Raw genomic sequence first — 15,291 nt, forward strand, 5'->3', positions numbered from 1 at the left:
ATGATAAACGGGTATTCATTGGAGAAATATATTATACTAGAACTGATATGTATTGCATTTTCACGCAATTTGGGTGCATAGATCCTGAGAAATCAGTACCCAGAACAACCACCTCTGGCCCTAACAACGGCCTTGGTACGCCAGGGCATTGAGTTAAACAGAGCTGGGATAGCGTGTATAGGTACAGCTGCCCATGCAGCTTCAACACGATACCACAGTTCATGAAGAGTAGTGACTGGCGTATTGTGACGAGCCAGTTGCTCGTCCACCATTGACCAGACGTTTTCAGTTCGTAAGAGATCTGGAGAATGTGCTGGCCAGGGCAGCTGTCGAACATTTTCGGTATCCAGAAAGGCACGTACACGACCTGTAACATGCGGTCGTACATTGGCCTGCTGAAATGTAGGGTTTCGCAGGGATCGAATGAAGGGTAGAGCCACGGGTCGTAACACATCTGAAATGTAACGTCCACTGTTCAAAGTGCCGTCAATGCGAACAAGAAGTGACCGAGACGTGTAACCAATGGCACCCCATACCATCACGCCGGGGAATACGTCATTATGACGATGACGAATTCACGCTACCAATGTGCGTTTACCGCGATGTCGACAAACACGGATGCGACCATCACGTTGCTGTAAACAGAACCTGGATTCATCCGAAAAAATGCCGTTTTGCCATTCGTGCACCCAGGTTCGTCGTCGAGTGCACCATCGCAGGCGCTCCTGTCTGTGGTGCAGCGTCAAGGGTAACCGCAGCCACGGTCTCCTAGCTGATAGTCCATGCTGCTGCAAACGTCGTTGAACTGTTCGTGCAGATGGTTGTTGTCTTGCAAACGTCCCCATCTGTTGACGCAGGGTTCGAGACGTGGCTGCACGATCCGTTACAGCCGTGCGGATAAGATGCCTGTCATCTCGACTGCTAGTGATATGAGGCCGTCGGGATCCAGCACGGCGTTCCGTATTATCCTCCTGAACCCACTGATTCCATATTCTGCTAACAGTCATTGGATCTCGACCAACGCGAGCAGCAAGGTCGCGATACGATGAACCGCAGTCGCGATAGGCTACAATCCGACCTTTATCAAAGTCGGAAACGTGATGGTACGCATTTCTCCTCCTTACACGAGGCATCACGACAACGTTTCACCAGGCAACGCAGGTCAACTGCTGTTTGTGTATGAGAAATCGGTTGGAAACTTTCCTCATGTCAGCACGTTGTAGGTGTCACAACCGGCGCCAACCTTGTGTGAATGCTCTGAAAAGCTAATAATTTGCATATCACGGCATCTTCTTCCTGTCGGTTAAATTTCGCGTCTGTAGCACGTCAGCTTCGTGGTGTAGCTATTTTAATGGTCAGTAGTGCTACTTGTGCTCATTCATCACTTCCGACCATGTACGTGATAACAGGTGTGCAGCTGGAAGGTGTAGCAACTGACCTGCTCTTATCGTGTTTGACACACCTTTCTCCTATGTCACTTGTACTGTGAGACCTGGCCTGCAATGCGGAAACATGCTGGTGGATTTGCTGCATCTGGTGCAATGGTGTTTTGGTCAGCTCTGCATTCTCTGGTTTCCACAGCCCTACTGCAGCAGCTGTGGCTACACTGCTTTTTTATTCCGTAGTGCCGAAAAAGGCCAATGTTACACACAGAAAGTTTGAGGCCTTCGTGCAAAAAATGGTTCAAATGGCTCTGAGCATTATGGGACTTAATATCTGAGGTCATCAGTCCCCTAGAACTTAGAACTACTTAAACCTAACCAACCTAAGGACATCACACACATCCATGCCCGAGGCAGGATTCGAACCTGCGACTGTAGCGGTCGCACGGTTCCAGACTGAAGTGCTTAGAACCGCTCATCCACAGCGGCCGGCTGAGGCCTTCGTGGTGAAGCTTGTTTGATGGTCATTGTGCCGAGTACCAAGGAATATTTATGCACGAGGGCTATTCAGAAAGTAGGGAACGTTTCCGTCTGACGCCGCTAGGCGCGCGCCTATCGCGTGTATTTTGGTATGTGCGTGCTCGGCAGCTCAGTCGGCATCCATCCGTGCACCGGAAACGTCTCTGCGCCTGTTTTTTTCCGATATTCGATTTTTAAATGTGTGCTGCAATCGAAAACCTGTCAGTTGTGAGGTGCGGTCTGTGATAAGGTTTTTGTTGGCAAAAAAACCTAAAACCTATAGAAATTTATAGTGAACTGTGCGAAGTGTACGGAGACGAAGTAATGAGTGAATGCTCCGACCGGAAATGGTGGATTAGGTTTAAAAATGGCCGAACCAACATTCATGATGAAGAGAAGAGTGGAGGCCCGAGCATTGTGTCTGACAATCTTGTCGCTAAAGTTGATAAAACGATTCGTGAAAACCGTCGCTTCACAATAACGGAGGTTTCGCTTTCTTTTCCACAAGTTTCACGGACTTTACTGTTTGAAATTGTCACTCAAAAGCTAGGCTACCACAAATTGTGTGCAAGGTGGGTGCCCAAAATGCTTACAGAGCACCATAAAGAACAGTGAATGGGGGTAACGTTGACTTTTCTGCAGGCCTACCACAAACCTGGTGATTCATTACGGGATCGAATCGTAACTGGTGCGAGACTTGTGTGAAACACGTCAACTGCGAGACAGACTTACAGTCCATGGAGTGGGGGCACAAAAGGTGCCCCCCCCCCCCCAAAAACCAAGAAAATGTTTGCAAATCTTGTCAGCAAGGAAGTTGACGGCGACAGTGTTTTGGGATAGGCAAGGGGTGCTTCTTATTGATTTTCTCGAACGTGGAGCAACCATAAATTCTGCCCGGTACTGTCAAACTTTGCACAGACTTAGAAGAGCAGTTCAAAATAAACGCCGAGGAAAGCTGACATCCAAAATTTTGTTTCTCCACGACAATGCCCGACCTCACACGGCAAACCGCACTAAAGAACTCCTTAATTCGTTCAAATGGGAAATTTTCGCTCATCCGCCCTACAGCCCTGATCTTGCACCGCCGGCCGCGGTGGTCTAGCGGTTCAGGAACCGCGCGACTGTTACGGTCGGAGGTTCGAATCCTGCCTCGGGCATGGCTGTGTGTGATGTCCTTAGGTTAGTTAGGTTTAAGTAGTTCTAAGTTCTAGGGGACTGATGACCACAGATGTTAAGTCCCATAGTGCTCAGAACCATTTGAACCATTTCTTTGATCTTGCACCAAGGGACTTCTACTTGTTTCCTGAGATGAAGAATTGGCTTGCAACCCTGCGCTTTGATGACGATGCGGAACTCCAGGTGGGCGTGACCCACTGGCTGAAGTCTCAGGCGGCAGAATTTTACGACGAAGGTCTTTCAGAGCTTGTCCACCGCTGTGATAAGTGCCTCACTGTGTTTTCTGACTATGTGGAAAAGTAGTATGTCAGTCGCTTTTTCAGATGTATATAATAAAATGTACTTCTTGTACTTAGTTTTTTTTAATGTCAACGTTCCCTACTTTCTGAATAGCCCTCGTACCAACATTTCGTGTTTTAATGTTGGAAACATCACACAGACTATAAAAAGTGCAAACCTTGCGTTCCAATAAGGCCTATAGCTAGCACTGTTGTTTATCAGACGTATGAAATCATCGAATACTTGGTCACTCTCCTACAGCTGTTTTCGGCGAAACCGACACTAATATTAAGGGTTCTGATTATTTTGCAGAAAAATTAAAACGCTTCATATTGTGACCACAAGCTGTAATGGTCCATTTATTGTTGCATCGCTGTGTACTATGGTTCCTCTTAATGCTATGTCACATTCGGAGGATATTTTTGCAAAGGATATGCCAGATCTCTGTACTCATTGTGTCACATCAAGTTACTTTCTATGGGCAACAAATGCTTAGACTAAACTAATGGCATGGCTATGGGGATTCCTCTCTTTCTAATTGTAGCAAATGTCTATAGAATACAGTTTGAAGAAACAGCCTTTCAGCATCAAGTGCAAATAATGGGTAGTTAATAGTTGTCACTTAAGTTAATTATTCATATAGATCGATAAAGCAGTCTTACTAATTGCTCATTGCTCATTGAACTCTGTGTAGTTGGAACTTACTCAGAACGCAAGCAAGGGTATTTGAGTTTCTTATTGTTAGCTGAAATATATCCACCTTCTAAATAAACGTGCAAAACGGGGTTTAGCCTAAAGGATAATTAATTTGGGAAGTTTAGTAGTATTAATTAAGTGCACATAGAACAATAAGAACTTAATGACATTTGCAAGTTGATATAAAATTTAAAAGTTTTCACACGCAGTCATAAAATTACTCCAAGTTTCCACTACCTCAAAACTTTACCATGGAAGACCTCAGATGACAGACTGAAGACAAAAGACTTGGGATGAAGAACCAAGGCTTATGCTCTGCTTGCCATGCTTATTTAAAGGCTTGCCCACATAACCCCTTATTGACTCAATATAGTTACTTTCACCATTCAGAATTTATACAATAATTTTGCATAAATATATATGATAAAACATTCAATAACTCGTTGCAGTCAGTTTATGACCTCTCAATAACACATCTATCTAGTGCTCCAGTCAAACCACTAACTATACATGCTTTATAACCCGTATAAACATATGTCAAAAATTGTTGGATTATTAAGAGATACTCACGCAGGTAATATCATTTATCTGTCTGTGAAGAATCTAATAGTTGCGGCACTATTTTCAGAAAATTAACTAAATTGTTTATAGCATTTTCTATATTGATTTAATTAGAAACGGGATGTGTTCACATGAGTGCATTATGCATTTTTATTTGGTGTACCATAAGTGCAAATTATGTAATGGGCTTAGTAGTTACAATTTAGAAAAATAATAATAGTGATGTTGTTGTTGTGGTCTTCAGTCCACAGACTCGTTTGATGCAGCTCTATCCTGCTACTTTACCCTGTGTGAGCCTCTTCGTCTCCAAATAACAACTACAACTTACAAACCTTCTGAATATGCTTACTGTATTCATCTCTTGGTCTCCCTCTATGGCTTTTACCCCCATGCTTCCCTCCAATACTTAACTGGTGATCCCTTAATGTCTCAGAATGCGTCATCCTATCAGTCAATCCCTTCTTTTGGTCAAGTTGTGCCAGAAATTTCTTTTCTCGCTGATTCCGTTCAGTACCTCCTCATCAATTATATGATCTACCCATGTAATCTTCAACATTCTTCTGCAGCACCACATTTCAAAAACTTCTGTTCTCTTCGTGTCTAAACTGTGTATTGTCCATGACTGCACACCATACTAATACTTTCTGAAAAGACTTCCTATGCTTAAATCTATATTTGATGTTAATAAATTTCTCTTCTTCAGACATGCTTTACTTTCCTTTCCGAGTCTACTTTTTATATCCTGGCTAATGCAGCCATCATCAGTTATTTTGCTGCCTAACTAGCAAAACTCATCTACCACTTTAAGTGTCTCATTTTCTAATCTAATTCCCCCAACATCAACAGATGAAAGTTAACTATGTTCCATTATTCTCGTTTTGCTCTTGTTGATGCTCATCTCATATCCTTCTTTCAAGGCAATGCCCATTCCATTCAGCTGCTCTTCCAAGTAATTTGCTATCTCCGACAGAATAAAGAATAACAAGGTCATCTGTAAACATCAAAGTTTTTATTTCTTCTCCCAGAACTTTAATTGCTATTCCAAATTTTTCCTTTGTTTCCTTACTGCTTGTTCAATGTAAAGATTGAATAACATCGGGATAGGCTACAAACCTGTAAAGTAAATACAAACAAGTATCTCATTTCCTTGTGTGTCTCGATGTTGTTTGATTTAATTCGACTACATTCCATTCCACTTGTTTTCCTTTTGTTGATTTCCGTCTTATAACCGTATATCACGACACTGTTGTCTGTTCAGCTCGTCTTCAGAGTCCGACAATGCCTCTGACAGTATTACAAAGCCAATGAGAAACCACAAAGACTTTATTCCTTCTCCTTGAACTTTGTCTCTTCCCAAGCGCAGTTTTGGTTTGCTCTCGTGCTTGTTCAATATACAGATAATATTAATGATAGGCTAAAATCCTGTATTACTCCCTTCTCAGCAACCGTTTCTGAATCATGAAAGTGATGTTTAGTAACTAATCATTGCTCACCATAATTCAGTGAACTGCTATATTCTTCTGTGATTTACAGTTCACATGTCAGCTCCTGTATGCTTATGAATCACTCGCAGAACCGTAACAACGTTAAAGACTTGGAATCACCCTTTCTTAACTCCTCCTTGATAATATCCTTTCCACTGACTGTTGGTCCTTGAATTGTTCAGATCCTCATTTTCATATATTTTGTGTTCAGACAGTCTTACATGTATCCTATTTTTCTTCTCTCTTCCACTGTTTCTGTTCCTCATATTGTATACATTTTAATCTAGTTGTGAATAGCGCCCAGTCTACAGAAAGTATACCTGTGTTTTATAGATACCTTTTCACATGTAACATAATGTAGGTGGTACAAACTCCGGAAAGGCTCAAAATCATGAAAAGTTCAATTTTTACTTTTTTGCGTTTTCTGAATCTGCAGACTATTACCTTTTAATAGAAATATAATTTATTCAATTACGAAGACTACAACTATTTTTAATTTTTTTAAAAATGTGTTCTACATGGGCGTGACCCACTGTGGCGCTGTTAAACTGCTGTCAAATGGTGTTATTATTAACGTCCGTGTTCATCAGGTACATTTTAGTGATGTGAGATAAAGTATGTGTTGTGGCTAATGTGTGATGGTTCAATATATATCGCTGGTGTGATTGTCGGTTGTTTCATGTTTATTTACTCTGTCGTTATCTCGAAAATATTCGTAATTAATTCTGTTTCTTGAGTCTCTGTTTTGTTGAAGTATAATAATGAGTAAAAGTAAAGTTGCTGTTGCGACTTTCAATGATGGCAACATTGTAAGGTGCAAGGTATTTAGAAATATGGGAATGAAAATAGGTTCTAACATGGTACGAGCGATGCTTGCTTTAGACAAGGAACGCCTGCGGGCTGCAGACAGGGCTGTAAAGAGTCTAGAAATACAAGCAAGAGTAAACAGGAGGAGGAACAAGAGGAAGCTGGAGGAGGAGTTTGCAGAGGATGAAGATAATCCATCCTATCGACCTGGAATGCACTAAAAAGTTAATCCAATCTTTGTCGCTCGATTCCCAAAACTTTTATTTTCTCATACTAATTACATGTTTTCTAAGGATCTTCCAAACATATTTGTTTCAAACTTTCAGTAAATGTTACACAGTACCTTCTGCATAATTTAACACAGCCTTTTTCCAAAAACTGTATATTTTTGAATATATAAATAAAAAATTGCAAAAAAATGTTGTGAATTTTCATTACAATTGAAAAAAAAAATCATCTTTAATAACTGAACTAAAATTTTGCAAAATCCCTGCGTTAAGTTGTAGCCCATATTCCAATAAATAATCTGTAAAAAGTTCAACTTCCTACCTCAAATACTTTGTGAGGAAAGATGTAATTTATAAGCGTTATTTTAACATTGCAAGTATAGGGCGTTCCGGAGCCCCTTAAGGGAAAAAAACAAATAACCAATCAAAGAAAATTACGTCACAGGGCAACGTCGCGCTTGAGGCTGAATCACCTGCAGGCTGGGACAGGGACTTCCCCATATGGTCTATGGACGAGGTGTTCGTCCACCTGCCAGAGATGGTGACTCCAGAGCTGGAGAGGGTGCGCAGCTGGGCCATCGACTTCATCAACGCCGGCATCGACGCCGCCATCAAGGAGCTGCCCAGCCTCATGGAGAGAGGCCGCCAGGAGGTGAGCAGCACCACAGTTCCTTCCGCGCTGTCTGTGTCGTCCCAGGCACTTGGCCGCTGTGTTGCATGTGAATGAACTGTCTCGACGTTGTTTAAAGCCTTGCCATTTCGGATCAGTGGGTCAGTCTATTGTGGGGATACTGCAATGCGAGAAGAATCTTCTGCCGAAGTAATGTCCAAATGACGTGTTACTTAATGCGACCGCGAAAGTCGATAGTAGTCGACCCAAGACGCTGCCAGTGAGACTGGCTTATTCTGTGTCAAAGTGCACCCTCCGAGATGACGATGGAGAAAACAGCTGCATATTTTTGACTGGTAGGAATATATCTGTCGTCGCTGCTCATTTCACCAAGTAGGTTCACCTCCTGCTGTCTGCTAATATTTGTTTCCCTTTTTAGTCTTTTAACACATACTAGGACATTCTCATGAATGGAATACAAGCCGGCCGCGGTGGTCTAGCGGTTCTGGCGCTGCAGTCCGGAACCGCGGGACTGCTACGGTCGCAGGTTCGAATCCTGCCTCGGGCATGGGTGTGTGTGATGTCCTTCGGTTAGTTAGGTTTAAGTAGTTCTAAGTTCTGGGGGACTTATGACCTAAGATGTTGAGTCCCATAGTGCTCAGAGCCATTTTTTTGGAATACAAGTTTTTTTTTTACGAATATGACGTTGTTTCGTACGGTGTGGTTCGGCAGGAACCTAACAGGACGGCTTAAATAGCCGCGAGGGAAAGATTTAGCTGTTATTTCCACGATCGCCGAGGTTCCACTCAGCCACGAGACAAGCTCGCGTCTTTGCCACGTTCGGCGTACTCGAGATACGCTGCTGGGAACTTACACGCTATTCTGGCGTCACCTCCGAGTAAGCCGGCCTGGGTGGTCGAGCGGTACTAGGCGCTACAGTCTGGAACCGCGCGACCGCTACGGTCGCAGGTTCGAATCCTGCCCGGGCATGGATGTGTGTGATGTCCTTAGGTTAGCTATAAGTGGTTCTAAGTTCTAGGGAACTGATGACCATAGATGTTAAGTCCCATGGTGCTCAGACCCATTTGAATTCTTGGACCTCCGAGTAAACAGAGCGTTTGAACACCTGCTCCCGTCATAATACTCATGCTATAATGCAAAAAACATCTGTGTACGACCGAATCGACTGCGGCGTCACCAATGTTGTTGGCTCGTCCACTGCTATCGACTTTGGTATCCGCATCAAGTGACGCGCCATTTCGACATCATTCTTGCACAAGATTCGAATGTTACTAGCTTCTCGTCTTTAATCAGCCAGTACACGATCAACGTGTTTTCCGAATTCACTCTTTCCTAAAAATGGTTCAAATGGCTCTGAGCACTATGAGACTTGACATCTGGGGTCATTAGTCCCCTAGAACTTAGAACTACTTAAACCTAACTAACCTAAGAACGTCACACACATCCACGCCCGAGGCAAGATCCGAATCTGCGACCGTAGCGGTCGCGCGGTTCCAGACTGAAGCGCCTATAACCGCTCGGTCACAGAGGCCGTCCCACTCTTTCCTACCCATGGCTCTGTCAAACAAGTCCGTACGCGTCCCAACAAAGTTTGTCAATTGCACCTCACTTCTGAAGCAGACGCTGTTTGCGATGCGACGTATTTTGACCAAGTATTTCTTACATTTACCACAGCATTGTGTATAAAGATGGAAAACAAAGCAAGACAGAATGGTTGAAGTTGAGAAAAAAATGCACCACTGAAAATCTGCTAAAGGAAATATTAAATTCAGAACCTGATGGTTACATCAACATTATCCAAATGGACAGTGAAACTTTTAATAATTCGTCAGTTACCTCACCCTGACAGCTACATTACTAAAATTCTATCCTGGAACCCGAAAGCCGGAACCAGCTAAAGTACAGCAGCAACAAAAAATCAGTTTTAAGTATTTCGTTTAATTATTGACAGATTTTTAAAATTTAAGATTCTCTAATTAAGTACCTAGAAAGATATATAATCTCATGTTAAAAGTTTAACACAATAAGACAAGTACTAGAGTTGGAAAGTGTATATTTGTCTTGAGGGACTGTAACTGAAGATACACAAATACACAAAGTTCGTTCTTCTGGAATTTGGGAATGACAGTACCAGGCGAGTTCCAACAAAGATTAAACACAGTTTCAAACCTTTAAGAAACTATTTCTTTCCGACACGCCAGAAAATGATGAAAGGAAAAATGTTTGTCACTTGCTACATTTTCATAGTTTAACTTCAACATCAGACATGACATTTTAATTTATTATTCATTTTCTACTAACTCTATTCGCAACACACTTTGTAGACAATATCTGCATATATCATTGTGGGACACGAAGTAGAGTAGATCTTCATCTTTTGCTGCTGCCTTCGTCCCACATTGTGCGCACGGTCAGCAAGGTTAAGTACGGATTTGGCATGGTTAATTTTAAGGGATGGTCGGATGCTCTTCTCGCCGTTACCCCATAGCCACCAGGATGGAAGAAGTGCACCTCAGCTGTCTGCATCTAGTGTAAATCATGAAATAGTGCGAATGTGTTTCAAGTACCTGCTAGTCGTGTAACTGCGGTGGTACGTGGGGACCAGCCTGGTATTCACCTAGTGGGATGTGGAAAACTGCCTAAAAACCACATCCAGACTGGCCAACTCACTGGCCCTCGTCATTAATCCGCCAGGCGATCCGGAGCCGGCGCGCCTACCCGAGTCCAGGAAGCAGCGCGTTAGCGCTCTCGGATAAACTGGCGGGTGCACAGTGCTTAGAACGGAACACAGATTACCCACACAATATTCATCCAGTGTTTCATAATAAGACCAGCTTCCGACAAACCTTAACAATAATTTAAAACCACTGCTAAACATTTCTTACTTACATGCTGAAGGCAGATACTCAACACATTAACTCATCTGTAAAGTAATCAGGCGTTTGGAGCTGTTCTATTCATGAGACTTCAATCCTTTAAAGAATTCTGGTTTTACTGGCACAAAAGGAAGACACAAGCTTCCGAAAATTTATTCTCTTGTTCTTTGTTCTCCAATCATATTTCATAAAAATACCATAACGAGGGCCGGCCGCAGTGGACGAGCGGTTATACGCGATTCACTCTGGAACCGTGCGACCGCTACGGTCGAAGGTTCAAATGGTTCAAATGGCTCTGAGCACTATGGGACTCAACTGCTGAGGTCATTAGTCCCCTAGAACTTAGAACTAGTTAAACCTAACTAACCTAAGGACATCACAAACATCCATGCCCGAGGCAGGATTCGAACCTGCGACCGTAGCGGTCTTGCGGTTCCAGACTGCAGCGCCTTTAACCGCACGGCCACTTCGGCCGGCGGTCGAAGGTTCGAATCCTGCTTCGGGCATGGATGTGTGTGATGTCCTTAGGTTAGCTATAAGTGGTTCTAAGTTCTAGGGAACTGATGACCTCAGATGTTAAGTCTCATAGTGCTCAGAGCAATTTGAACCATAACGAGGGAACGTGTACATCACCCGTGGAAAAACTGGACAACTTCGATTTTTTAATTTTATTCCTCACTCGCTTATATGTTGTAAGAGAGTATAAATTGTTTCTTAACCTCTTCCCCGAGTAATATATGACTGGTAAATGCGCCGCTACACTCCATTATCATGTTGGTAATTGCCAGTGCTATTAGGTTATTAACCTTCATTATTGTTTTCACAGTTGTGGAAACGTGATTGTTGTTGTTGTGGTCTTCAGTCCTGAGACTGGTTTGATGCAGCTCTCCACGCTACTCTATCCTGTGCAAGCTTCTTCATCTCCGAGTACCTACTGCAACCTACATCCCTCTGAATCTGCTTAGTGTATTCATCTCTTGGTCTCTCTCTATGATTTTTACCCTCCACACTGCCCTCCAATACTAAATTGGTGACCTCTTGATGCCTCAGAACATGTCCTACCAACCGATCCCTTCTTCTAGTCAAGTTGTGCCACAAACTCCTCTTCTCCCCAATCCTATTCAGTACCTCCTCATTAGTTATGTGATCTACCCATCTAATCTTCAGCATTCTTCTGTAGCACCACATTTCGAAAGTTTCTATTCTCTTTTTGTCAAAACTAGTTATCGTCCATGTTTCACTTCCATACATGGCTACACTCCATACATATACTTTCAGAAACGACTTCCTGACACTTAAATCTATACTCGATGTTAACAAATTTCTCTTCTTCAGAAACGCTTTCCTTGCCATTGCCAGTCTACATTTTATATCATCTGTACTTCGACCACCATCAGTTATTTTGCTGCCCAAATAGCAAAACTCCCTTACTACTTTAAGTGTATCATTTCCCAATTTAATTCTCTCAGCATCACCCGACTTAATTCGACTACATTCCATTATCGTCGTTTTGCTTTTGTTAATGTTCATCTTATATCCTCCTTTCAAAACCTGTCCATTCAACTGCTCTTCCAAGTCCTTTGCTGTCTCTGACAGAATTACTATGTCATCGGCGAACCTCAAAGTTTTTATTTCTTCTCCATGGATTTTAATACCTACTCCGAATTTTTCTTTTGTTTCCTTTACTGCTTGCTCAATATACAGATTGAACAACATCGGGGAGAGGCTACAACCCTGTCTCACTCCCTTCCCAACCACTGCTTCCCTTTCATGTCCCTCGACTCGTATAACTGCCATCTGGTTTCTGTACAAATTGTAACTAGCCTTTCGCTCCCTGTATTTTACCCCCGCCACCTCCAGAATTTGAAAGAGAGTATTCCAGTCAACATTGTCAAAAGCTTTCTCTAAGTCTACAAATGCTAGAAACGTAGGTTTGCCTTTTCTTAATCTAGCTTCATGATAGTGGGATAAATTGTAATAAATCGTTTTTTTTTTTTTTGCTAAATAAGTGCAGTGAAATACGAACACAAAAAACGTGCACCATCTTGTCAAATCTGCTCCCTTTCAAAATTTTTCGCAAAACACCTGATACATTCCTTTTTGACAAACATGTCAGTGACGTTCTAATTCTCACAAACACGTCAGACAGCGCTGCACAAGGTCAAATATTTGACAAACCAAGTATGGTTTGACAGATTGTTTGATCTTGTGTAGGCCCTTTTAGTGTAGCAGTTTTAGGTGGTATTTTGAACTACTGCTACGACTTTGATAAAGATCGGACTGTAGCCTATCGCGCTTGCGGTTTATCGTATCGCAACATTGCTGCTCGCGTTGGTCGAGATCCAATGACTGATAGCAGAATATGGAATCGGTGGGTTCAGGAGGGTAATACGGAACGCCGTGCTGGATCCCAACGGCCTCGTATCACTAGCAGTCGATATGACAGGCATCTTATCCGCACGGCTGTAACGGATCGTGCAGCCACGTCCCAATCCCTGAGTCAACAGATGGGGACGTTTGCAAGACAACAACCATCTGCACGAACAGTTCGACGACATTTGCAGCAGCACGGACTATCAGCTCGGAGACCATGGCTGCGGTTACCCTTGACGCTGCATCACAGACGGGAGCGCTGCGATGGTGTACTCAACGACGAACCTGGGTGCGCGAATGGCAAAACGTCATTTTTTCGGAGGAATCCAGGTTGTGTTTACAGCATTATGATGGTCGCATCAGTGTCTGGCGACATCGCGGTGAACGCACATTGGAAGCATGTATTCGTCATCGCCATACTGGCGTATCACCCGGCGTGATGGTATGGGGTGCCTTTGGTTACACGTCTCGGTCATCTCTTGTTCGCATTGACGGCACGTTGAACAGTGGACGTTACATTTCAGATGTGTTACGACCCGTGGCTCTACCCTTGATTAGATCCCTGCGAAACCCTACATTTCAGCAGGATAATGCACCTTGCAAGTCCTGTAGGGGCCTTTCTGGATACAGAAAATGTTCGACTGCCGCCCTGGCCAGCACATTCTCCAGATCTCACCAATTGAAAACGTCTAGTCAATGGTGGCTTAGCATCTGGCTCGTCACAATACGCCAGTAACTACTCTCGATGAACTGTGATATCGTGTTGAACCTGCATGGGCATCTGTACCTGTACACGTCATGCAAGCTCTGTTTGACTCATTGCCAGGCGTATCAAGGCAGTTATTACGGCCAGAAGTGGTTGTTCTGGGTACTGATTTCTCAGGATCTATGCACCCAAACTGCGTGTAAATGTAATCACATGTCAGTTCTAGTATAATATATTTGACCAATGAGTACCCGTTTATCATCTGCATTTCTTCTTGTTGTAGCAACTTTAATGTCCAGTAGTGTAGAATGTGGTTTGTCTACTTTGTTATGAAGTAGGTGAATTACTGTACACCTGCATTCTTTTTTCTCACTATACCAGGCACTTTGTAACATTTGTTGAAGAATCTGAGCGAGTCTGCTGCCACTTTTTAGTGTTCGTATAAAGTGTCGAGGCGTCCCTGTTGCGGCGTGTTGCAGGCGCTGTACCCGATGGCGTACTCCGCCCAGCTGCAGGCGTACAGCAACCGCCGGCAGTACGGCGCCCTGTTCCAGCAGCACTCCAGCCCGGACGTCTACAGCGACTACGCAGAGGCCGAGGCACAGCTGCTCTCCCTGGATGTAATCTCACTCATTGAGAAAAAGAAAGCGAGAAACGTGTAGACGGAGCCCTCTTTCCGTAAATTACTGTGACTTGGCTAATAAACATCATTTGTTCAGTGAAAAATAGTTGTACTTCAATCTTAACTGTATTGTCACCTCAGTGCAATCCTTCTTGTTAGGTACAACATTGTAATTTAACAAAACTTTTGCAACCAAAGCGGCACATAGCGGAGCATTTACTCTTTCACGGCTGAAGGCCTCCAAACAAGAAATCTTAACAAAGCAACAAGATAAAAATCCAATTAAGATAGCAATAAAATAATTGAGAAAAAAAACAATCACAGAAAGTAGATAGAATAAACATATGCAAAGTGCAATTCAAATGGATGAGGCCAGAATTAAGTTTCAAAATTTTACAGTGTATTATTATCATTTTTTTAAAGGCAGAAGGCCGCAATGTTTAGGCTTGAAAGATAAATTAAAGAATTAATTTTGCAAATTTTTTAAGAAAAAGTAAAAAAAATAGCCATAAGCTTTAAATTTTAAGCAGCTGACAACAGATAATTAAACACCTGTGGCACTCAGAAGCCTGCAGGTAGATCGGTCTCCCCTCGTTCACATAGGCGAGACAGGTGGCGAGCCCGACTACACTTGATCCGTCGGAACCCAACCAGGCGACAGCCACGGACCGACCGACACAACGACTTGCTTCCCGTCAATCAGTACATGGGAACTCAACATTACTCAACTTCGGCGTCCTGGGGCGGTGGACCACGAAGCTCGTAGCGATCGAACAGCTCCACAGCCGCTCCGACACTGTGCAGGGCCCGGCAGCGGACCCAGCCGACTGCACCCCGCGGAGATAACTTCCCTGGTCCGCAGCAACCGACCTACTCCTGCTGGTCCGTCCGCGACTGCAGCTCCGTCGCGACTGCACTGCTGGTGTACCTCCCACTCACTTCCAGACACTTG

At 43.4% G+C, this 15,291-nt stretch overlaps 1 protein-coding gene across 1 annotated transcript in view; it reads left to right on the forward strand.

Annotated features, from left to right (window-relative positions):
• Positions 1-14,443, forward strand: part of LOC126109844 (uncharacterized) — a 29,707-nt gene extending 15,264 nt beyond the window's left edge. Inside the window, exons 3-4 of the mRNA XM_049914902.1 lie at positions 7,577-7,783; positions 14,197-14,443. Coding sequence (XP_049770859.1) covers positions 7,577-7,783; positions 14,197-14,379 — 390 coding nt within the window. The 3' untranslated portion in view covers positions 14,380-14,443. The remainder of the gene's footprint in view (positions 1-7,576; positions 7,784-14,196) is intronic.
• The last annotated feature ends 848 nt before the right edge of the window (positions 14,444-15,291 follow it).

Source organism: Schistocerca cancellata, chromosome 12 (genome assembly GCF_023864275.1).
Source record: "Schistocerca cancellata isolate TAMUIC-IGC-003103 chromosome 12, iqSchCanc2.1, whole genome shotgun sequence".
Classification (NCBI taxonomy): domain Eukaryota; kingdom Metazoa; phylum Arthropoda; class Insecta; order Orthoptera; family Acrididae; genus Schistocerca; species Schistocerca cancellata.